The sequence below is a fragment of the Salmo salar genome, chromosome 01 (assembly GCF_965601325.2).
Source record: "Salmo salar chromosome 01, fSalSal1, whole genome shotgun sequence".
NCBI lineage: Eukaryota > Metazoa > Chordata > Actinopteri > Salmoniformes > Salmonidae > Salmo > Salmo salar.
Genome location: NC_138291.1, coordinates 130750098 through 130774569, shown reverse-complemented (window position 1 = coordinate 130774569; position 24472 = coordinate 130750098). Strand labels below are relative to the sequence as shown.

General features: G+C 41.1%; 1 protein-coding gene across 7 annotated transcripts in view; it reads left to right on the top strand.

The window, feature by feature from the left end:
• LOC106560362 (mitogen-activated protein kinase 10) overlaps positions 1 to 24472 on the top strand; it is a 145029-nt gene that overhangs the window by 109838 nt on the left and 10719 nt on the right. For 4 of the 7 annotated variants that reach the window (XM_045687903.2, XM_045687882.2, XM_045687885.2 and 1 more), the window contains exons 10-13: positions 2554 to 2678; positions 14533 to 14559; positions 15707 to 15770; positions 19477 to 19554. In XM_045687903.2, coding sequence (XP_045543859.1) covers positions 2554 to 2678; positions 14533 to 14559; positions 15707 to 15770; positions 19477 to 19554 — 294 coding nt within the window. Of the gene's footprint in view, positions 1 to 2553; positions 2679 to 14532; positions 14560 to 15706; positions 15771 to 19476; positions 19584 to 20703; positions 20878 to 24472 lie in introns of all 7 variants that reach the window. The other 3 variants (XM_045687890.2, XM_045687896.2, XR_006756964.2) reach the window with 2 other exon arrangements.

The window sequence follows — 24472 nt, the reverse complement described above, 5'->3', positions numbered from 1 at the left end:
ATAAACCTTGTTGACAATCAAAAAAGCTGAATATAGAGATGTTTTTTATGTTAAATGCACATGTTTAGTATTTCTGGATTGAATACATCTCTTTGCTTAGCCTCTCTGGGCTAGGTGGGACACTTGCGTCCCACCTACTCAACAGCCAGTGTAATCCCGTGGCGCGATATTGAAATACCTTAGAAATGCTATTACTTCAATTTCTCAAACATATGACTATTTTACACCATTTTAAAGACAAGACTCTCGTTAATCTAACCACACTGTCCGATTTCAAAAAGGCTTTACAACAAAAGCAAAACATTAGATTATGTCAGCAGAGTACCCAGCCAGAAATAATCAGACACCCATTTTTCAAGCTAGCATATAATGTCACATAAACCCAAACCACAGCTAAATGCAGCACTAACCTTTGATGATCTTCATCAGATGACACCCCTAGGACATGATGTTATACAATACATGCATGTTTTGTTCAATCAAGTTCATATTTATATCAAAAACCAGCTTTTTACATTAGCATGTGACTAGCATGTGACTAGCATTCCCACCGAACACTACCGGTGAATTTACTAAATTACTCACGATAAACAGCGCAGGTCCTAATCCAGGCACTTGTCATCTCCCGTCTGGATTACTGCAACTCGCTGTTGGCTGGGCTCCCTGCCTGTGCCATTAAACCCCTACAACTCATCCAGAACGCCGCAGCCCGTCTGGTGTTCAACCTTCCCAAGTTCTCTCACGTCACCCCGCTCCTCCGCTCTCTCCACTGGCTTCCAGTTGAAGCTCGCATCCGCTACAAGACCATGGTGATTGCCTACGGAGCTGTGAAGGGAACGGCACCTCCATACCTCCATACCTTCAGGCTCTGATCAGGCCCTACACCCAAACAAGGGCACTGCGTTCATCCACCTCTGGCCTGCTGGCCCCCCTACCTCTGAGGAAGCAGAGTTCCCGCTCAGCCCAGTCAAAACTGTTCGCTGCTCTGGCACCCCAATGGTGGAACAAGCTCCCTCACGACGCCAGGACAGCGGAGTCAATCACCACCTTCCGGAGACACCTGAAACCCCACCTCTTTAAGGAATACCTAGGATAGGATAAAGTAATCCTTCTAACCCCCCCCCCCCTTAAAAGATTTAGATGCACTATTGTAAAGTGGTTGTTCCACTGGATATCATAAGGTGAATGCACCAATTTGTAAGTCGCTCTGGATAAGAGCGTCTGCTAAATTACTTAAATGTAATGTAAATGTAATAAACGTTCACAAAAAACATAACAATTATTTTAAGAATTATAGATACAGAACTCCTCTATGCACTCGCTATGTCCGATTTTAAAATAGCTTTTCGGTGAAAGCACATTTTGTAATATTCTCAGTAGATAGCCCGGCATCACAGGGCTAGCTATTTAGACACCCAGCAAGTTTAGCACTCACCAAAGTCAGATTTACTATAAGAAAAATGTTATTACCTTTGCTGTTCTTCATCAGAATGCACTCCCAGCACTTCTACTTCAATAACAAATGTTGGTTTGGTCCCAAATAATCCATTGTTATATCCAAATAGCGGCGTTTTGTTTGTGCGTTCTAGACACTATCCTAAAGGCTAAATAAGGGTGACGAGCATGGCGCAATTCGTGACAAAACATTTCTAAATATTCCATTACCGTACTTCGAAGCATGTCAACCGCTGTTTAAAATCAATTTTTATGCCATTTTTCTCGTAAAAAAGCGATAATATTCCGACTGGGAGTGGTGGTTTTCGTTCAAAGAGAGGGAAAATAAAAACATCTCGTGCCCTCGTGCACGAGCCCCAGTCTAATGGTCCTCTGACAGGCCACTATCCAAACGCGCTAATGTGTTTCAGCCTGGGGCTGCCTCGATATCATTCAGCTTTTTCCCGGGTTCTGAGAGACTATGGGAGCCGTAGGAAGTGTCACGTTACAGCAAAGATCCTCAGTCTTCAATAAAAAGAGCCAAGATGAACAAGAACTTGTCAGACAGGCCACTTCCTGTTCAGAATCTTCTCAGGTTTTTGCCTGCCATATGAGTTCTGTTATACTCACAGACACCATTCAAACAGTTTTAGAAACTTTAGGGTGTTTTCTATCCAAAGCCAATAATTATATGCATATTCTAGTTACTGGGCAGGAGTAGTAACCAGATTAAATCGGGTACGTTTTTTATCCGGCCATGTAAATACTGCCCCCTATCCCCAACAGGTTAGATTTACTTCCTAAAGTGTTTCCATTCCCCTTTAAGCCTTGACTGTGGTGGCTATGGAAATAGAGGGAGAATCTTAAAGGCACTGTAAACTATTGTCTCACACCATGGCTGTGTCTGAAATGGCATCCGATTCCCTATATTGCATACTACTTTTGATCAGAGCCCTATTCGAATGTGGTGCACTACATAGGGTATAAGGTGCCATTTCAGATGCAATCTGTTGGATACAGTGTGTTATTTCTGATTGATTTTCTTCCTCTCTCATGTCCTTTGCCTTGACTCTGACCCTGGTATGGAACCTGAATCTGCTTCTATTTCTGTCTTCACAGCTAGCCAGGCCAGAGATCTGTTGTCTAAGATGTTGATTATTGATCCAGCCAAGCGGATACAAGTGGACGAAGCCTTACAGCATCCCTACATCAACGTTTGGTACGACCCAGCCGAGGTGGAGGCGGTGAGTAGGAAAAGCAATGAAGGAATTAGAATGACATCATTCTATGTGGATGAGTCTGTACCCAGCTAGCACATACAGTACTAGTCAAAAGTTTAGACACACCTACTCATTCCAGGGTCTTTCATTATTTTTACTATTTTCTACAAAACTATGAAATAACATACATCATGTAGTAACCAAAAAAGTGTTAAACAAATCAAAATATATTTTATATTTGAGATTCTTCAAAGTAGCCACCCTTTGCCTTGATCATAGCTTTGCACCCTCTTGGCATTCTCTCAACCAGTTTCATAAGGAATGCTTTTCCAGCAGTTTTGAAGGAGTTCCCACATATGCTGAGCACTTGTTGGCTGCTTTTCCTTCACTCTGCGGTCCAACTCATCCCAAACCATCTCACTTGGGTTGAGGTCGGGTGATCGTGGAGGCCAGGTCATCTGATGCAGCACTCCATCACTCTTCTTGGTCAAATAGCCCTTACACAGTGTGTTTTGGGTCATTGGGCTGTTGAAAAACCAGATGGGATGGCATATCACTGACGAATGCTGTGGTAGCCATGCTAGTTAAGTGTGCTTTGAATTCTAAATAAATCACAGACGGTGTCACCAGGAAATCACCCCCACACCATCACACCTCCTTGTCCATGCTTCACAGTGGTAACTACACATGCAGAAATCATCTGTTCACATCTGAGGTGCAGTTAACTCTAATGAACTTATCCTCTGCAGCAGAGGTAACTCTGGGTCTTCCTTTCCTGTGGTGGTCCTCATGAGAGCCAGTTTCATCATAGCGCTTGATGGTTTTTGCGACTGCACTTGAAGAAACTTTCAAGGTTCTTGAAATGTTCCTGATTGACTGACCTTCATGTCTTAAAGTAATGATGGGCTGTCATTTCTCTTTGTTTATTTGAGCTGTGCTTGCCATAATATGGACTTGATCTTTTACCAAATAGGGCTATCTTCTGTATACCCCCCTCCCTTGTCACAACACAACTGATTGGCTCAAACGCATTAAGAAGGAAAGAAATTCCACAAATTAACTTTTAACTAGGCACACCTGTTAATTGAAATGCATTCCAGGTGACTACCTCATGAAGCTGCTTGAGAGAATGCCAAGAGTGTGAATCTGAAATATTAAATGTATTTTGATTTGTTTAACACTTTTTTGGTTACTACATGATTCCATATGTGTGAGTAGGTGTGTCCAAACTTTTGACTGGTACTGTAATGTTCTGAGAACCATATGTTTCTTAGAGCTTTGTGAAAGCATGGTTGTATTTTGCATACAACCTTCCCACAACTTTCTGGGAATGGTACAGGATAGTTGTTTGGCTTTGGAAAATTCTCAGCACATTTAAGGAACTTATTATTTAAAGACATTCCGTTCTTAGCATCAGCAAAACTTATTGAAATATTCAATAAATGTTTTACGGAAGTTATTCAATTAATAAAACTTCAAAGGAAAACAATCAATCAACCAGAGTAAATCGTTCTCAGATCATCCCTGCAACCTAAAAATGTAATTAAATTGTTTTTCCCCCTCATCAATCTACACACAATACCCCATAATGACAAAGCAAAAACATGTTTTGAGATTCTTTTGCAAATGTATTAAAAATAAAAATTGATATATCACATTTACATAAATATTCAGACCCTTTACTCAGTACTTTGTTGAAACACCTTTGGCAGCGATTACAGCCTCGAGTCTTCTTGGGTATGACGCTACAACCTTGGCACACCTGTATTTGGGAAGTTTCTTCCATTCTTCTCTGCAGATCCTCTCAAGCTCTGTCAGGTTGGATGGGGAGTGTCGCTGCACAGCTATTTTCTGGTCTCTCCAGAGATGTTCGATCGGGTTCAAGTCCGGGCTCTGCCTAGGCCATTCACGGACATTCAGAGACTTGTCCCGAAGCCACTCCTGTGTTTTCTTGGCTGTGTGCTTAGGGTTGTTGTCCTGTTGGAAGGTGAACTTTCGCCCCAGTCTGAGGTACTGAGCAGTCTGGATCAGATGTTCATCAAGGATCTCTCTGCACTTTGTTCCGTTCATCTTTCCCTCGATCCTGACTAGTCTCCCAGTCCCTGTCACTGCAAACCATCCCCACAGCATGATGCTGCCACCACCATCCTTCACTGTAGGGATGGTGCTAGGTTTCCTTTAGAAGTGATGCTTGGGTTTCATCAGACCAGAGAATCTTGTTTCTCATGGTCTGAGAGTCCTTTAGGTGCCTTTTGGCAAACCTCAGCCGGGCTGTCATGTGCCTTTTACTGAGGAGTGGCTTCCGTTTAGCCACTCTACCATAAAGGCTTGATTGATGGAGTGCTGCAGAGATGGTTATCCTACTTAACTTTCTGAACATTCGAGATGTGTAGTCCACTTGTGTAGCTAGCAGGACTGACTTTGTGTTAGCTAGCCAAAGTTTAATCACTTCTGTGTTATGAAAGGTACCAGACACGGACACGAATGATCCATTGGTAGTTTGTTGTAACCAAGTATTGGGGCTAACCGTGTGTTATTGGATGCTAGCATGCTAGTTAGCAACAGCGTCATAGGACACGGTGCACTGGAAGAAGCTGGAAGAATACTCTACCAAGTTATCTAGCTGAATAAACTAAGTTTGAGCCTATTCCTGGTAACATTGAACCACTGTAGTTTACATCAATTATAATTTCTAAAGTGGAAGTTGGAAAGTTATATTTGAGTGTCATTGAGTGTCATTGAGTGTTCATTCCAATCTCCTTTGCATTAGCGTAGCCTCTCCTGTAGCCTGTCAACCATGTGTCTGCCTATCCCTGTTCTCTCCTCTCTGCACAGGCCACACAAACTTTTCACACCGCATGGCCGCTGCCACTCTAACCTGGTGGTCCCAGCGCGCACGACCCACGTGGAGTTCCAGGTCTCCGGCAGCCTCTGGATCTGCCGGTCTGCGGCCAACAAGGCAGAGTTCATCTCAGCCTATGCTACCCTCCAGTCCCTCGACTTCTTGGCGCTGACGGAAACATGGATTACCACAGAAAACACTGCTACTCCTACTGCTCTCTCTTCGTCTGACCACGTGTTCTCGCATACCCCGAGAGCATCTGGTCAGCGGGGTGGTGGCACTAAAATCCTCATCTCTCCCAAGTGGACATTCTCTCTTTCTCCCCTGACCCATCTGTCTATCTCCTCATTTGAATTCCATGCTGTCACAGTCACTAGCCTCTTGAGGATACCCTAGGATAGGGGGCGCCACAGCGCATTTTGAAAAAAAATTGTTCCCATTTTCAACGGCCTACTAATCAAACTCAGAAGCTAGGGCATGCATATACTTATTATATATGGATAGAAAACACCCTAAAGTTTCTAAAACTGTTTGAATGGTGTCTGTGAGTATAACAGAACTCAAATGGCAGTCAAAACCCCGAGACCGATTGAAACAGGAAGTGGAATTCAGAATTGTGGACTCGACTTCTCATCTTTCCCTATAAATCACACCGTTAACCATGGTTCAGTGAGCACTTCCTATTGCTTCCACTAGATGTCGCCAGTCTTTTCACAGTGGTTTGAGCCTTATACAGTCGAAACTCAGTGAATGAGACTCATTGGAAATTGGTCACAGGGGATGGGCCATCACCATTATGACGCCGGCGGCCATGTCTACCCCCACCTTTGGAAACGGTTTGAAAGGCAATGAAATCATCCCCCTCGAATCTTATTGGCTCTCTTGGTGTTACAGGCCCTGAAGATTAATGTTTTACAACGTTTGACATGTTTGAACGAACCTACAGGCGGGAGAATCTCATTTTTTCCGGAACTTCAGCCCTGCGCTTGGAGAGAGCCCTAGGACGCGCTACCAACAGCAGGCTAATGGAACGTGAAGTATGGACTTTTTCGACCGAAAATACATCTGTTATGGACCTGGGATTCCTGGAAGTGCTTTCTGATGAAGACAACTAAAGGTAGGCGATTATTGACAATATTATACAAGATGAGATGTGACATGCGATTGTTCCAAGATGGCGCCGAGCTCTGTATATTAGCTCATTTTCTGAGTATCGCATCTCCTTTTATCGCAAAGTGTGATTACCCAGTAAAGTTAATTTAAAATCTGGTATGACAGGTGTTCTCAAGAGATATTCATCTATAAATGTTAGATTGACAATATAAATTTAAAAAATCGTTATAGTAATTTAGAGAATTGTAGCATTGTTTACCGGGACGCATTTGAGGGGAAATTATTTAGTCAACGTCAGACGCCGATGTAAAATGCTGTTTTTATATATAAATATGACCTTTATTGAACAAAAGAATGCATGCATTGTGTAACTATGATGTCTTAGATGTGTCATCTGATGAAGTTTGTAAAAGGTTAGTGCTGCATTTAGATGTTTTTTGGTTATTTGTGATGCAAGTGGTTGGTCGGAAAATGGCTATGTTGCTGCTTTTTACGATGGACTCATCTAACATAATCTAATGATTTGCTTTTCCTGTAAAACCTTTTTGAAATCGGACGACGTGGGTCGATTCAGAAGAGGTGTATCTATAAAAAATAAAAATTAAATTATTAATTAAAAAAAAAGAAAAATTATGATTTTTTTTTATGCTAATTGGCGATATGATTTTTCGCTGGATTTTGATCCCGCTGACGGGATGAGACGCTGATTAACATCCTTATCATTTATCACCCTCCAGGTTCCCTTGGAGAGTTCATCAATGAGCTTGACGCCTTGATAAGTTCCTTTCCTGAGGATGGCTCACCCCTCACAGTTCTGGGTGACTTTAACCTCTTACATCTAGACGTTCCGCTAGCGGAACACCTGCTCCAATATCCAATGATAGCCGTGGCGCAAATTACAAATTCCTCAAAAATACAAAAACTTCCATTTTTCAAACATATGACTATTTCACAGCATTTTAAAGACAAGACTCTCCTTTATCTAACCACACTGTCCGATTTCAAAAACATTAGATTATGTCAGCAGAGTGCATATATGCACGGCCGGATAAAAAACGTACCCAATTTAATCTGGTTACTACTCCTGCCCAGTAACTAGAATATGCATATAATTAGTAGATTTGGATAGTAAACACTCTAAAGTTTCTAAAACTGTTTGAATCGTGTCTGTGAGTATAACATAACTCATATGGCAGGCCAAAACCTGAGAAGATTCCATGCAGGAAGTGGAAATCTGATTTGTGGAACCACCTTCAACACTTTGCCTATGAAACACACCGTGAGTTAGGATTCATTTAGCACTTCCTAAGGCTTCCACTAGATGTCAACAGTGTTTACAAAGTGGTTTGAGTCTTCTCCGGTAAAAACTGACCGAACGAGAGGCCTGGAAAGTTGGTCATATGGGGAGGGCCATTACTACTATGACGCGGGCGCCCATGGGTACCCTTTTGTTCCGAAACGTTTAGTAAGACAATGCAATCGTCCGCCTTGAATATTATTGAAGCTCTGATTGAAAAAGGCCCTAAAGATTTATGTTATACAACCTTTGACATGTTTGAACGAACGTAAATATATATTTTTTGCACATTTGTGATGACAAGTCCGGCGCGCCTCATACATTATGAGTAGCCTTCGGAATGCGCTAACAAGAAGGAGCTATTGGGACATAAATTATTAACTTTTTCAAACAAAACTACATTTGTTGTGGACCTGGGATTCCTGGAAGTGCCTTCTGATGAAGATAATCAAAGGTAAGGGAATATTTACAATAGTGTATTTGATTTTAGATGGTTCCAAGATGGCGCTAACCTGTATCGCCTAGCCTATATTTCTGAGCATAGCACCTCGTTTATTGCAAAGTGCGATTTCCCAGTAAAGTTATTTTTAAATCTGGCAATGCGGTTGCATTCACGAGATGTTAATCTATAATTCTTTGAATGACAATATTACATTTTAAAAATGTTTTTGAATAGTAATTTTGTAAATTGTAGCGCTGGTTCATCGGAAGCATTTGAGGGAAAATATTTTCTGAACGTCACGCACCGATGTAAACTGCTGTTTTTATATATAAATATGAACTTTATCGAACAAAAAATGCATGTATTGTGTAACATGATGTCCTAGGAGTGTCATCTGATGAAGATGTCAAAGGTTAGTGCTGCATTTAGCTGTGTTTTGGGTATTTGTGATGCATGCTAGTTGCTTTGAAAATGGCAGTGTGATTATTTTTGGCTGGGTACTCTCCTAACATAATCTAATGTTTTGCTTTTGCTGTAAAGCCTTTTTGAAATCGGACAACGTGGTTCGATTCAGGAGAGGTGTATCTATAAAATGGTGTAAAATAGTCATATGTTTGAGAAATTGAAGTTATAGCATTTATGAGGTATTTGTATTTCGCGCGACGCGATTCCACTGGCTGTTGACTAGGGTGCAAGCGTCCCAGGTTCCCAGACAGGTTAACCTCTATGGGCTAGGTGGGACGCTAGCGTGCCACCCGTGGTGCACTCCATCAACAGCAGGTGCATTTCAAGAGCGGCAAATTTGAATCCAAATAAATGTCAAAATTCAAATTTTTCAAACATACAACTATTTTACACCCTTTGAAAGATAAACATCTCCTTAATCTAACCACGTTTTACGATTTCAAAAAGGTTTTACGGCGAAAGCATAAATTTAGAGTATGTTAGGACAGTACATTTACAAGAGTTGTGTGTAATGTTTTGTCAAGTCAAAGACAGGGTCACCAAAACCATAAAACCAGCTAAAATGATGCACTAACCTTTTACAATCTCCATCAGATGACACTCCTAGGACATTATGTTAGACAATGCATGCATTTTTAGTTCTATCAAGTTCATATTTATATCCAAAAACAGCGTTTTACTATGGCATTGATGTTGAGGAAATCGTTTCCCTCCAATAACCGGCAGTCAAGTCAGCGTCACAAATTAAATAATTAAAATTAGAAAACATTGGTAAAATATTATATTGTCATTTAAAGAATTATAGATTTACATCTCTTGAACGCAATCAACTTGCCAGATTTAAAAATAACCTTACTGGGAAATCACACTTTGCAATAATCTGAGCACTGCGCCCAGAAAAATACGCGTTGCGATACAGACTAGACGTCATGTTGGGGAGATCTAAAATCGAAAATACTATGTAAATAATCCATTACCTTTGATTCTCTTCATCAGATGTCACTTCCAGGTATCACAGGTCCATAACGAATGTAGTTTTGTTCAAAAAAGCTCATCATTTATGTCCAAAAATCTCCGTCTTGTTAGCACATGATCTAAGCCAGCCGGACTTCTCGTCATGAACGAGGGGAAAAAATATATTTCCGTTCGTTCAAACATGTCAAACGTTGTATAGCATAAATCATTAGGGCCTTTTTTAACCAGAACATGAATAATATTCAAGGTGGACGAATGCATACTCTTTTATAACGTATTGGAACGAGGGTACCCAACATGAACTCGCGCGCCAGGTGTCTAATGGGACATCATCGTTCCATGGCTCTTGTTCGGTCAGATCTCCCTCCAGAAGACTCAAAACACTTTGTAAAGGCTGGTGACATCTAGTGGAAGCAATAGGAAGTGCCAAAATATTCCTCAGCCCCTGTGTTTTTCAATGGGATAGGTTTAAAGGCAATACAACACATCAGGTATCCACTTCCTGTCAGAAAATGTCTCAGGGTTTTGCCTGCCAAATGAGTTCTGTTATACTCACAGACACCATTCAAACAGTTTTAGAAAATTTAGGGTGTTTTCTATCCATATATAATAAGTATATGCATATTCTAGTTACTGGGTAGGATTAGTAACCAGATTAAATCGGGTACATTTTTTTTATCCAGACGTGCAAATGCTGCCCCCTAGCCCTAACAGGTTAAGTCAAAAGACACCGCTGGTCCTGCTTACGTTGCCCTACCCTATGCTTTGACCTCTTTCTCCCCTCTCTCTCCAGATGAAATCTTGCGACTTGTGATGGCCGGCCGCCAAACAACCTGCCCGCTTGACCCTAACCCCTCCTCTCTTCTCCAGACCATTTCCGGAGATGTTCTCCCCTACCTCACCTCGCTCATCAACTCATCCTTGACCGCTGGCTACGTCCCTTCCGTCTTCAAGAGAGCAAGAGTTGCACCCGTTCTCAAAAAACCTACACTCGATCCCTCCGATGTCAACAACTACAGACCAGTATCCCTTCTTTCTTTTCTCTCCAAAACTCTTGAGCGTGCCGTCCTTGGCCAGCTCTCTTGCTATCTCTCTCAGAATGACCTTCTTGATCCAAATCAGTCAGGTTTCAAGACAGGCCATTCAACTGAGACCGCTCTTCTCTGTGTCACGGAGGCTTTCCGCACTGCTGTGCGGGGAACGGCACCTCCGTACCTTCAGGCTCTGATCAGTCCCTACACCCAAAGAAGGGCACTGCGTTCATCCACCTCTGGCCTGCTCGCCTCCGTACCTCTGCGGAAGCACAGTTCCCGCTCAGCCCAGTCAAAATAGTTCGCTGCTCTGGCACCCCAATCGTGGAACAAGCTCCCTCACGACGCCAGGACAGCGGAGTCAATCACCACCTTCTGGAGACACCTGAAACCCCACCTCTTTAACGAATACCTGGGATAGGATAAAGTAATCCTTCTACCCACCCCCCCAAAAAAATATATAGATGTACTATTATAAAGTGTTTGTTCCACTAGATATCAGAAGGTGAATGCACCAATTTGTAAGTCGCTCTGGATAAGAGCGTCTGCTAAATGACGTAAATGTAAAATGTAAATGTTCTCCCATCTCCACAGAGGAACTCTGGAGCTCTGTCAGAGTGACCATCAGGTTCTTGGTCACCTCTCTGACTAAGGCCCTTCTCTCCTGATTGGTCAGTTTGGCCGGGCGGCCAACTCTAGGAAGAGTCTTGGTGGTTCCAATGTTCTTCCATTTAAGAATGATTGAGGCCACTGTGTTCTTCGGGGACCTTCAATGCTGCATAAATGTTTTGTTACTCTTCCCCAGATCTGTCCCTGTCTCGGAGCTCTACGGACAATTCCTTCGACCTCATGGCTTGTTTTTTTCTCTGACATGCACTGTTCAAATCAAATCAAATCAAATGTATTTATATAGCCCTTCTTACGTCAGCTGATATCTCAAGGTGCTGTACAGAAACCCAGCCTAAAACCCCAAACAGCAAGCAATGCAGGTGTAGAAGCACGGTGGCTAGGAAAAACTCCCTAGAAAGGCCAAAACCTAGAAAGAAACCAAGAGAGGAACCAGGCTATGAGGGGTGGCCAGTCCTCTTCTGGCTGTGCCGGGTGGAGATTATAACAGAACATGGCCAAGATGTTCAAATGTTCATAAATGACCAGCATGGTCAAATAATAATTATCACAGTAGTTGTCGAGGGTGCAACAAGTCAGCACCTCAAGAGTAAATGTCAGTTGGCTTTTCATAGCCGATCATTGAGAGTATCTCTACAGCTCCTGCTGTCTCTAGAGAGTTGAAAACAGCAGGTCTGGGACAGGTAGCACGTCCGGTGAACAGGTCAGGGTTCCATAGCAGCAGGCAGAACAGTTGAAACAGGAGCAGCAGCACGGCCAGGTGGACTGGGGACAGCAAGGAGTCATCATGCCAGGTAGTCCTGAGGCATGGTCCTAGAGCTCAGGTCCTCCAAGAGAGAAAGAAAGAAAGAAAGAGAGAAAGAGAGGGAATTAGAGAGAGCATACTTAAATTCACACAGGACACCGGATAAGACAGGAAAAATACTCCAGATATAACAGACTGACCCTAGCCCCCGACACATAAACTACTGCAGTATAAATACTGGAGGCTGAGACAGGAGGGGTCAGGAGACACTGTGGCCCCATCCGATGATACCCCCCGACAGGGCCAAACAGGCAGGATATTACCCCACCACTTTGCCAAAGCACAGCCCCCACACCACTAGAGGGATATCTTCAACCACCAACTTACCATCCTGAGACAAGGTCGAGTATAGCCCACAAAGATCTCCGCCACGGCACAACCCAAGGGGGGGCGCCAACCCAGACAGGAAGACCACGTCAGTGACTCAACCCACTCAAGTGACGCACCACTCCTAGGGACGGCAAGGAAGAGCACCAGTAAGCCAGTGACTCAGCCCCTGTAATAGGGTTAGAGACAGAGAATCCCAGTGGAGTGAGGGGAACCGGCCAGGCAGAGACAGCAAGGACGTTTCGTTGCTCCAGAGCCTTTCATTTCACCTTCACACTCCTGGGCCAGACTAACCTCAATCATAGGACCTACTGAAGAGATGAGTCTTCAGTAAAGACTTAAAGGTTGAGACCGAGTCTGCATCTCTCACATGGGTAGGCAGACCATTCCATAAAAATTGAGCTCTATAGGAGAAAGCCCTGCCTCCAGCTGTTTGCTTAGAAATTCTAGGGACAATTAGGAGGCCTGCATCTTGTGACCGTAGCGTACGTGTAGGTATGTACGGCAGGACCAAATCGGAAAGATAGGTAGGAGCAAGCCCATGTAATGTTTTGTAGGTTAGCAGTAAAACCTTGAAATCAGCCCTTGCCTTAACAGGAAGCCAGTGTACGGAGGCTAGCACTGGAGTAATATGATCACATTTTTTTATTCTAGTCAGGATTCTAGCAGCCGTATTTAGCACTAACTGAAGTTTATTTAGTGCTTTATCCGGGTAGCCGGAAAGTAGAGCATAGCAGTAGTCCAACCTAGAAGTAACAAATGCATGGATGAATTCTTCTGCATCATTTTTGGACAGAAAGTTTCAGATTTTTGCAATGTTACGTAGATGGAAAAAAGCTGTCCTTGAAACAATCTTGATATGTTCTACAAAAGAGAGATCAGGGTCCAGAGTTACACCGAGGTCCTTCACAGTTTTATTTGAGATGACTGTACAACCATCAAGATTAATTGTCAGATTCAACAGAAGATCTCTTTGTTTCTCGGGACCTAGAACAAGCATCTCTGTTTTGTCCGAGTTTAAAAGTAGAACGTTTGCAGCCATCCACTTCCTTATGTCTGAAACACAGGCTTCTAGCGAGGGCAATTTTGGGGTTTCACCATGTTTCAATGAAATGTACAGCTGTGTGTCATCCACATAGCAGTGAAATTTAACATTATGTTTTCGAATGTGGGACCTTATATAGACAGGTGTGTGCCTTTCCAAATCATGTCCAATTAATTGATTTTACCACAGTTGGACTCCAATCAAGTTGTAGAAACATCTCAAGGATGATCAGTTGAAACAGGATGCACAAGAGCTCAATTTCGATGCTCATAGCAAAGGGTCTGAATACTTATGTAAATTAAGTATTTATGTTTTTTATTTTTAATACATTAGCAAAAATATCAAAAAAACTGTTTTCTCTTCATCATTATGGATTATTGTGTTTAGATTGAGGACAAAAAAATATTTAATCCATTTTAGAATAAGGCTGTAACAATAGAATTCTTTTTGAATGCAGTGTATATTAGTTTGGATTTCAGGCTACGACTTTATATAAAAAGAAGTGTATCAATGCATCTCAACAAGATCAATTAATAAATTGATCAAGTTTATTGCTACTTCCTTATTTGAGATCGAATCACACTCCTTCACTATAATATCTTTCTTTGAAAATAGGAATATGTGTTTTAAAGTATTATATGACTGTGTTAATGTATATATTTAATTTGTAGCATGCCTCATTCTTTTGTTAAAACATACATTTTAGTTTATCATAGCAAATATTACCAAAAAGTGATACCCTACATGATGATGTTAGTTGATGTAGCATATATGAGGATGTATAGATGTGATATACAGTATATATACTGTATATATATTATATTGGTCATCTATGGCATTACAATTTCCCTCAAACTAATGTTGTACTGTTTTTTCCCCCCTCTCTATTGTCATTTCATGCTGATGAAGGCCAGGGATCCCGTCCAAATATCAATGGTAAATAAAAACTGTCTTACCTCAAGAGAAATATATATCATCCAACATATAGAGCATTGCAAACATGATATGACCAGATATGACTGTACAAAACTGTACTACATATATTTTGAGACGGCTGTCCAAAACCCAATCTTCAGCTCTTTTTCAATGACCTCTTAGAAAAATGGTGCTACCTTTTTGGTTGTAAGTGTACAGTATATAGAACAGCATATAAAAACTGTACAGCATATAGAGCTTTACAAATATAATATGACCAAAGTTACACCATCCGAAGAAACCCCTCAGTAACATGTTCTATGAGGCACACACATAATGACTTTAAGGGAATTTATAATGAGTTATATTACATTTTATGGTGCATTATAACACTTCCTTTAAGTTGTTAGAACAACTCTTACAGAGATGATGTGGCAGAATGTATGTGTGCTGTGTCTGTGTGGCTTTCTCCTCACTAATGGAAAGCAATATAGGCTGGCATGCCTATAGGATGTTAAACAACATAATCATATGGAAATATTTGAAGGGCCTGGTCTGTAGGCTCTACAAGTTAAATATTATTATTATTACTACATCCCCAGAGGAGGTGTTGTCCTTCTTCCTGTCAATCTTCTAATCATAAAGGAAAACTAGAGTAGATTGTCTTAGTTGTTCAGAGATTCATTGTCATGAAAGAGGCATTGTAAATTATTGTAAGAAATATCTTCCTTTTCTTTCATTCTTCATCTCAATTCGGTAGCCTATTGTCATCCCAACCCACCTCTGTATCTTACCATTCTTTGTTCTCATCATTATCTCTGTTCTACTTTTACTCGTCCTTTACACTTGTTCTGTGCAGTGAATGGGTTTGGCTGTTCAAACACCTCATGCAACTGATGCTGAGAGTGTATGTTATGTCCCCTCTGCTGATTTACAGAACTCTCATTCATTTTGTGCGTGCGTACGGCTACTACTTATTTTGTAAAGATGGCTAGTGTTGCATATATTTAGAGCTTGTGTCATTTAATTTATAGTTGAAACTTTAAATTGTATTGTTTTCAAGGGATAATTTAAATGCTGTCATGATACTGGCAGTTCTTAGATATCACCAATGTCTTAGACATTGCTAAAACCAGGTTCAGCAAACAGCTGATTTATTTTCCTCCAGCCTCCTCCTGCTATCTACGACAAACAGCTGGATGAGAGAGAACACTCTATCGATGAATGGAAAGGTAAACATGTCATATTCCTTTATACTTACTAATTCTATTGCTATGGATGCCTCTATTGGTGTCACAATGGGTGGCTTGTGGATTCCGAAGAGTCAGGCGCAGGAGACAGAAAGATTCCGTTAATGAATTTAATAAAAATATCCACGCGGAAAATATACAAGGTATGGAGTGCAAGGTGTGCAAAAGTAACGCACCACCTTTAACCTGTTGGGGGTAGGGGGCAGTATTTACATGGCCGGATAAAAAACGTACCCGATTTAACCTCTTGGGGCTAGGTGGGACGCTAGCGTGCCACCCGTGGTGCACTCCATCAACAGCAGGTGCATTTCAAGAGCGGCAAATTTGAATCCAAATAAATGTCAAAATTCAAATTTTTTAAAAATACAACTATGTTACACCATTTGAAAGATAAACATCTCCTTAATCTAACCACGTTTTACGATTTCAAAAAGGTTTTACGGCGAAAGCATAAATTTAGAGTATGTTAGGACAGTACATTTACAAGAGTTGTGTGTAATGTTTTGTCAAGTCAAAGACAGGGTCACCAAAACCATAAAACCAGCTAAAATGATGCACTAACCTTTTACAATCTCCATCAGATGACACTCCTAGGACATTATGTTAGACAATGCATGCATTTTTAGTTCTATCAAGTTCATATTTATATCCAAAAACAGCGTTTTACTATGGCATTGATGTTGAGGAAATCGTTTCCCTCCAATAACCGGCAGTCAAGTCAGCGTAACAAATTAAATAATTAAAATTAGAAAACATTGGTAAAATATTATATTGTCATTTAAAGAATTATAGATTTACATCTCTTGAACGCAATCAACTTGCCAGATTTAAAAATAACCTTACTGGGAAATCACACTTTGCAATAATCTGAGCACTGCGCCCAGAAAAATACGCGTTGCGATACAGACTAGACGTCATGTTGGGGAGATGTAAAATCGAAAATACTATGTAAATAATCCATTACCTTTGATTCTCTTCATCAGATGTCACTTCCAGGTATCACAGGTCCATAACGAATGTAGTTTTGTTCAAAAAAGCTAATCATTTATGTCAAAAAATCTCCGTCTTGTTAGCACATGATCTAAGCCAGCCGGACTTCTCGTCATGAACGAGGGGAAAAAATATATTTCCGTTCGTTCAAACATGTCAAACGTTGTATAGCATAAATCATTAGGGCCTTTTTTAACCAGAACATGAATAATATTCAAGGTGGACGAATGCATACTCTTTTATAACGTATTGGAACGAGGGTACCCAACATGAACTAGCGCGCCAGGTGTCTAATGGGCCATCATCGTTCCATGGCTCTTGTTCGGTCAGATCTCCCTCCAGAAGACTCAAAACACTTTGTAAAGGCTGGTGACATCTAGTGGAAGCAATAGGAAGTGCCAAAATATTCCTAAACCCCTGTGTTTTTCAATGGGATAGGTTTAAAGTCAATACAACACATCAGGTATCCACTTCCTGTCAGAAAATGTCTCAGGGTTTTGCCTGCCAAATGAGTTCTGTTATACTCACAGACACCATTCAAACAGTTTTGGAAACTTTAGAGTGTTTTCTATCCATATATAATAAGTATATGCATATTCTAGTTACTGGGTAGGATTAGTAACCAGATTAAATCGGGTAAATTTTTTTTATCCAGACGTGCAAATGCTGCCCCCTAGACCCAACAGGTTAATCTGGTTATTACTACTGCCCAGAAACTAGAATATGCATATAATTATTGGCTTTGGATAGAAAACACCCTAAAGTTTCTAAAACTGTTTGAATGGTGTCTGTGAGTATAACATAACTCATATGGCAGGCAAAAACCTGAGAAGATTCTGTACAGGAAGTGCCCTCTCTGACCATTCCTTGAGCTTCTTGACTCTGTTTATTGAAGACTGAGGATCTTAGCTGTAACGTGACACTTCCTACGGCTCCCATAGGCTCTCAGAAGGCGGGAAAAAGCTGAATGATGTAATTCCAGCCACTGGCTGAAAAACATTAGCGCTTTTGGCAAGTGCTCTATCAGAGGACAATGGGCTGAGGCGCGTGCACGAGTCGACCCCATGTTTTATTTTCTTTCGTCTTTGAACCTAAACACGCTTTCCCGGTCGGAATATTATCGCTTTTTTACGAGAAAAATTGCATAAAAATGGATTTTAAACAGCGGTTGACATGCTTCGAAGTACGGTAATGGAATATTTAGAAATTTTTTGTCACGAAATGCGTCGTGGCGTCACCCTTCTTTACCATTCGGATAGTGTCTTGAACGCACGAACAAAACAGAGGATATTTGGATATAATTATGGATTATTTTGAACCAAACCAACATTTGTTATTGAAGTAGAAGTCCTGGGAGTGCATTCTGACAAAGACAGCAAAGGTAATAACATTTTTCTTATAGTAAATCTGATTTTGGTGAGTGCTAAACTTGGTGGGTGTCTAAATAGCTAGCCCTGTGATGCCGGGCTATCTACTGAGAATATTGCAAAATGTGCTTTCACCGAAAAGCTATTTTAAAATCGGACATAGCGAGTGCATAGAGGAGTTCTGTGTCTATAATTCTTAAAATAATTGTTATTTTTTTGTGAACGTTTATCGTGAGTAATTTAGTAAATTCACCGGACGTTTGCAGGGGGATGCTAGTTATGAACGTCACATGCTAATGTAAAAAGCTGGTTTTTGATATAAATATGAACTTGATTGAACAAAACATGCATGTATTGTATAACATAATGTCCTAGGGTTGTCATCTGATGAAGATCATCAAAGGTTAGTGCTGCATTTAGCTGTGGTTTGGGTTTATGTGACATTATATGCTAGCTTGAAAAATGGGTGTCTGATTATTTCTGGCTGGGTACTCTGCTGACATAATCTAATGTTTTGCTTTCGTTGTAAAGCATTTTTTAAATCGGACAGTGTGGTTAGATTAACGAGAGTCTTGTCTTTAACATGTTGTAAAATAGTCATATGTTTGAGAAATTGAAGTAATAGCATTTCTAAGGTATTTGAATAACGCGCCACGGGATTCAACTGGCTGACCATAGAGAGGTTAAAAGAACGTAACCAGGGACACAGCCCAAAAGGAATAGCGTAACTCCAAAATATACAGAACCACATGAAACACACCCTGACAAACGAACAATCCCGCACAAACAACAAACCTAACTAACTAGCCTAAATACCCCTCCCCACTAACAACTAACACAAAACAGGTGCGCAACTAACCTAGGCCTAACTAACAGAACGTGAAACATAAATCGATGGCAGCTAGTAGGCCGGCGACGATGACCACCGAGCGCCGCCCGGGCGAGGAGGGGCGCCACCTTCCCTTAGGTGTCGTGACAATTGGAGTATCTATTAATAAAGGCTCAATTATTTGTAAGTTGTAACGTTTGTGGTGTCTATGGAGACAATTCCCAACTTACATTCACTGCTGTTCTCTTTTCTATCTAGTTACCTACTGTAGAAGCTTGTCAACAATTAAGTTTTCCTATCTGTTTTCTATTTGTTTCTGTTTACTAACTTTCTATATTAACTTTTCCAATGACCTTGTAGCCTTCCCATGGTAATTAGACTTACAACAGACAGCTAGAGCAGAGAATAGATTTCTGTGCTGGTATTTTAACGTTTTATCCTCCCCTTTTCTTTCTCTCTCTATCTCCTCTCTCTCATGCTCGCTCCTTCTCTCACTTTTCAGAACTAATCTACAAAGAGGTGATGAACTTTGAGGAGAGGACGAAGAACGGGGTGATGAAGGGACAACCCTCTCCCTCAGGTACTCTCAGTGCATAACCTAGTCCCTCTGTAAGTTGATTTAATAATACTGTATAATCACTGTGTTCTTCTTATAACAGAGAAATCCATCTGTGCGTTGACCCATGCGTCTTTGTCTCCCATCTTGTTTTCCCGAGACAAATATAATTGATAGGCTACATAAGTGTTATATCTGTAGGAATTTGTACATGAGTAATTATATCTGTATGTAAAAGTATCCATCTAAACCAGGGGTGGGCAACTCCAGTACTAGGGGCGTGATTAGTGTCACACTTTTTCTCCATCCCTAGCAAACACAGATGATTAATCACATTACATTCTAAACTGAAGATCATGATAGGTGATTATTGGAGTCAGGTGTGTTAGCTGGGGCTGGGGCAAAACTGTGACACCAATCAGTCCCTCGGGTTGCTGGAATTGCCCACCCCTGATCTAAACTGTAGATTTGGTCATTATTCACCAAACTTGCATGTTTTGTGTATGTGCAGTGATTCATCTTTATTTGAATGGTATTACTGTATGCAATTAAGTGTTTAGAAAGACATATCTGTGACTCCAGTCTATATAGGAGTAACAGAGCAGTGTTAATGTGTATTGATTAAAAAGGTTGCTATCCACCTACTCTATGCAAAAGGTCATGTAGGCTATGTATATGTTTTTTCACATCTGTGTATACACTGTCACATATCATGATTTAAGGCTGGGGTCCTTGGTCCATACTCTTCTAGATAGCACGAGAATTAATCTCATTTTCAGTAAAACATTTAATATTGCGGTGTTTACCAAAGCGGCAGCTGCGTGTCATTCACCTGTATGGCCACTGTGGAGCAGTGTGGAATCATGATATGCACAGTATTGGTAATATTATTATGGCGTCCGTCCAGAGTCTAGTGTTGCTGAGAGAGGAAAAAAACTTGCCTCGGTCGTTCTCCTCAGCAATTTTCTGCAGAGAACGTTTTCATACTGTACAAAGTCTCCTTATGTATGCTGTATTCGGGGATGGCTTGGGATCTAGTGATAAGGCTAAACTGCTTCCTTGGGATTGATTTAATACGCAGTGCGATACTGTAGCTCTCTCCCTTCACCCCCCCCTCTCTTTCTGTCCCTCATCTCTCTACCTCTCCCTCTCTCTGTCTCCCTTCCTCTCTAGAACTCTGCAATTAAGCAGATGGGTATTCCTATTGCTGAGGAGAGCAGAGGACAGACGCAGTGCAGCTGAAGAGCCCCAGATGGCAATATTTCACAGCAGTAACAGTACCAGGCTCTAAAGCACTGCCTTTCAGCACCACTTGGCTCAGGGCTTACATAGATGGATAGCATTAGAGTAAGCATGTTATTCTGTTATTGAATACAATCTATGTTTGAGCCATAAATTGTGATTTTTTTTCTCCCTGTTTTATTGGAGGTCAGATGAAATGTCTTCCACTGTCCTTTAATCACCCGCCTCCCACTGCTACAGACACATAAAAATGAGATTGATGGGCTGCCTACATATCACCGCACCATTGGCATGCTCTGGACCAAGAGGGATCGTTTTAGCAAAGCCTTTGCAAACTCACTTTCTCTTAACTGGCTTGTTACATTTAAGTCATTTAGCAGACAGATACAAAGCAACTTACAGTAGTGAGTGCATACATTTTGCATACTTGTCCCCCATTGGGAATCAAACCCACAACTCTGGTGTTGCAAGTGTCATGCGTTACCAAGTGAGCCACACAAGACCAGGTACAGTCGATCTTTTGTATCTGGTCATCTTTCTAATTCTTCGCTGTCTGATGCTTTGTCTAGGACAAAGACTTGAGGTTTGCTAGCTACCTACTGTAGTTTAACGCCCCAGATTCAACAGGAAGCTTAAATGTCTGCCCCTTGGAAGATAGGAGCATACAAAGAAATACAACTATTCTATTGCTATGCGAGCATAGGGCTTTTACAAGAACCAAACACCTTTTGTGTTCCTACTTGCTTAAATATTTGTATCTTTAGTTTAAAATTCTGCTCTTTAACTTGGTCAGTTTCCCAAACTCGGTCCTGGGGCCTCCATGGGTGCACGTCTTGGTTTTTGCTCCAGCCTACACAGCTGATTCAAATAACAAACTCATTATCAAGCTTTGATTATTTGAATCAGCTGTGTGGGACACCCTGAACTAGGTGACCCCTCATCTATTTGTTTTCTGCTAATGTTTTTAGACAACCATGTCATAGGGGGCAAGGGGTTACCCATTCTGCCATACCATGTTATGCTGGTGTAGAATCCAGCCCGGGAAAACAGAACGAGCTCAATCAGATTTTAATCTACAAGAAATGACAGATAGTGCTATTTCATTTAACTTCAGAGCAAATGGCTCTATCTAATCCTCTAAAGGAAATATTAAGTTCTGCATATTTCAATAAGATGTCTGAATGAGTCATTTCAAATTAACCAATTCGTAACCCTGTGGGAGAGGGAAGTAGCTTGAGTTAACATTCTTGGTGCGAACAGAAGCCACTGGGAATGAGTACAAAATCTTAATCCAGGAAAGGAATGACGGGCCAAACCCAAATCTCTCTAGCACTGTAAAAGATATTCCCACTCAACCCGGTCGAAAGCCTTCTCAGCATAAAGAGAGATGACGACCTCTAGCTGTTGAGTTGAGTGGGCAGAATAAAGAACTTAAATATCCGTCGCATATCATAGAAATATTTTCTACCTGAGATAAAACTGGTTTGGTCAGAGTTAATTATATTAGGCATCACTGTCTTAAACCTCTCTAGGGTAGGTGGCACCAAATCGTCCCACCTACGTAACAGCCAGTGTAATCCCGTGGCGCGTTATTCAAAAACCTCAAAAATGCAAAAACTTCAATTTTTCAAACATATGACTATATTACACCATTTTAAAGACAAGACTCTCGTTAATCTAACCACACTGTCCGATTTCAAAAAGGCTTTACAACGAAAGCAAAACATTAGATTATGTCAGCAGAGTACCCAGCCAGAAATAATCAGACACCCATTTTTCAAGCTAGCATATAATGTCACAAAAACCCAGAAGACAGCTAAATGCAGCACTAACCTTTGATGATCTTCATCAGATGACAACCCTAGGACATTATGTTATACAATACATGCATGTTTTGTTCAATCAAGTTCATATTTATATCAAAAACCAGCTTTTACATTAGCATGTGACTAGCATGTGACTAGCATTCCCACCGAACACTGCCGGTGAATTTACTAAATTACTCACGATAAACGTTCACAAAAAGCATAACAATTATTTTAAGAATTATAGATACAGAACTCCTCTATGCACTCGATATGTCCGATTTTAAAATAACTTTTCGGTGAAAGCACATTTTGCAATATTCTCAGTAGATAGCCCGGCATCACAGGGCTAGCTATTTAGACACCCAGCAAATTTAGCACTCACCAAAGTCAGATTTACTATAAGAAAAATGTTATTACCTTTGCTGTCTTCGTCAGAATGCACTCCCAGGACTTCTACTTCAATAACAAATGTTGGTTTGGTTCAAAATAATCCATAGTTATATCCAAACAGCGGCGTTTTGTTCGTGCGTTCAATGCACTATCCGAAAGGGTAAATAAGGGTGACGAGCATGGCGCAATTCGTGACAAAAAAATTCTAAATATTCCATTACCGTACTTCGAAGCATGTCAACCGCTGTTTAAAATCAATTTTTATGCCATTTTTCTCATAAAAAAGCGATAATATTCCAACCGGGAATCTGCGTTTAGGTAAACAGATGAAAGAAAATAAAGCATTCGTTCGACTCGGGCACGCGCCTAAGCCCATAGTACTGTGATCGGCCACTTGCCAAAAGCGATAATGTGTTTCAGCCAGAGGCTGCCTCGATATCGTTCAGCTTTTTCCCGGGCTCTAAGAGCCTATGGGAGCCGTAGGAAGTGTGACGTTAGAGCAAAGATCCTCAGTCTTCAATAAAAAGAGCCAAGATGAAACACAACTTCTCAGACAGCCCACTTCCTGCATGGAATCTTCTCAGGTTTTGGCCTGCCATTTGAGTTATGTTATACTCACAGACACCATTCAAACAGTTTTAGAAACTTTAGGGTATTTTCTATCCAAAGCCAATAATTATATGCATATTCTAGTTACTGGGCAGGAGTAGTAACCAGATTAAATCGGGTACGTTTTTTATCCGGCCGTGTCAATACTGCCCCCTAGCCCTAACAGGTTAAACGGCACGAGAGGACCTTAGTGAGAATTTTATAATCGCAGCAAAAAAGGCTTATAGGGCGGTATGAGCCACAGTCTAGGGGGTTCTTGTCCTTTTTAACCTCTTAGGGCTAGGGGGCAGTATTTACACTGCCGGATAAAAAACGTACCCGATTTAATCTGGTTACTACTCCTACCCAGTAACTAGAATATGCATATACTTATTAGATATGGATAGAAAACACCCTAAAGTTTCTAAAACTGTTTGAATGGTGTCTGTGAGTATAACAGAACTCATATGGCAGGCAAAAACCTGAGAGATTCCTTTACAGGAAGTGTCCTGTCTGACCATTTATTGGCTTTCTTTGACATCTCTTTCCAAAACAAAGGGTCTCTGCGGTAACGTAACACTTCCCACGGCTCCCATAGGCTCTCAGAGCCCGGGAAAAAGCTGAATGTCGTCATTCCAGCCCCAGGCTGAAAAACATTATCACCTTTGTCAAGTGGCCGATCAGGGGACAGTGGGCTTAGGCGTGTGCACAGGTCGCCCCCGTCTTTATTTTTTTTCCTCTATTTACCGAAACGCAGATTCCCGGTCGGAATATTATCGCTTTTTTACGAGATAAATTGCATAAAATCTTGATTTTAAACAGCGCTTGACATGCTTCGAAGTACGGTAATGGAATATTTAGAATTTCTTTGTCACGAAATGCGCCATGCTCGTAACCCTGATTTACCATTTCGG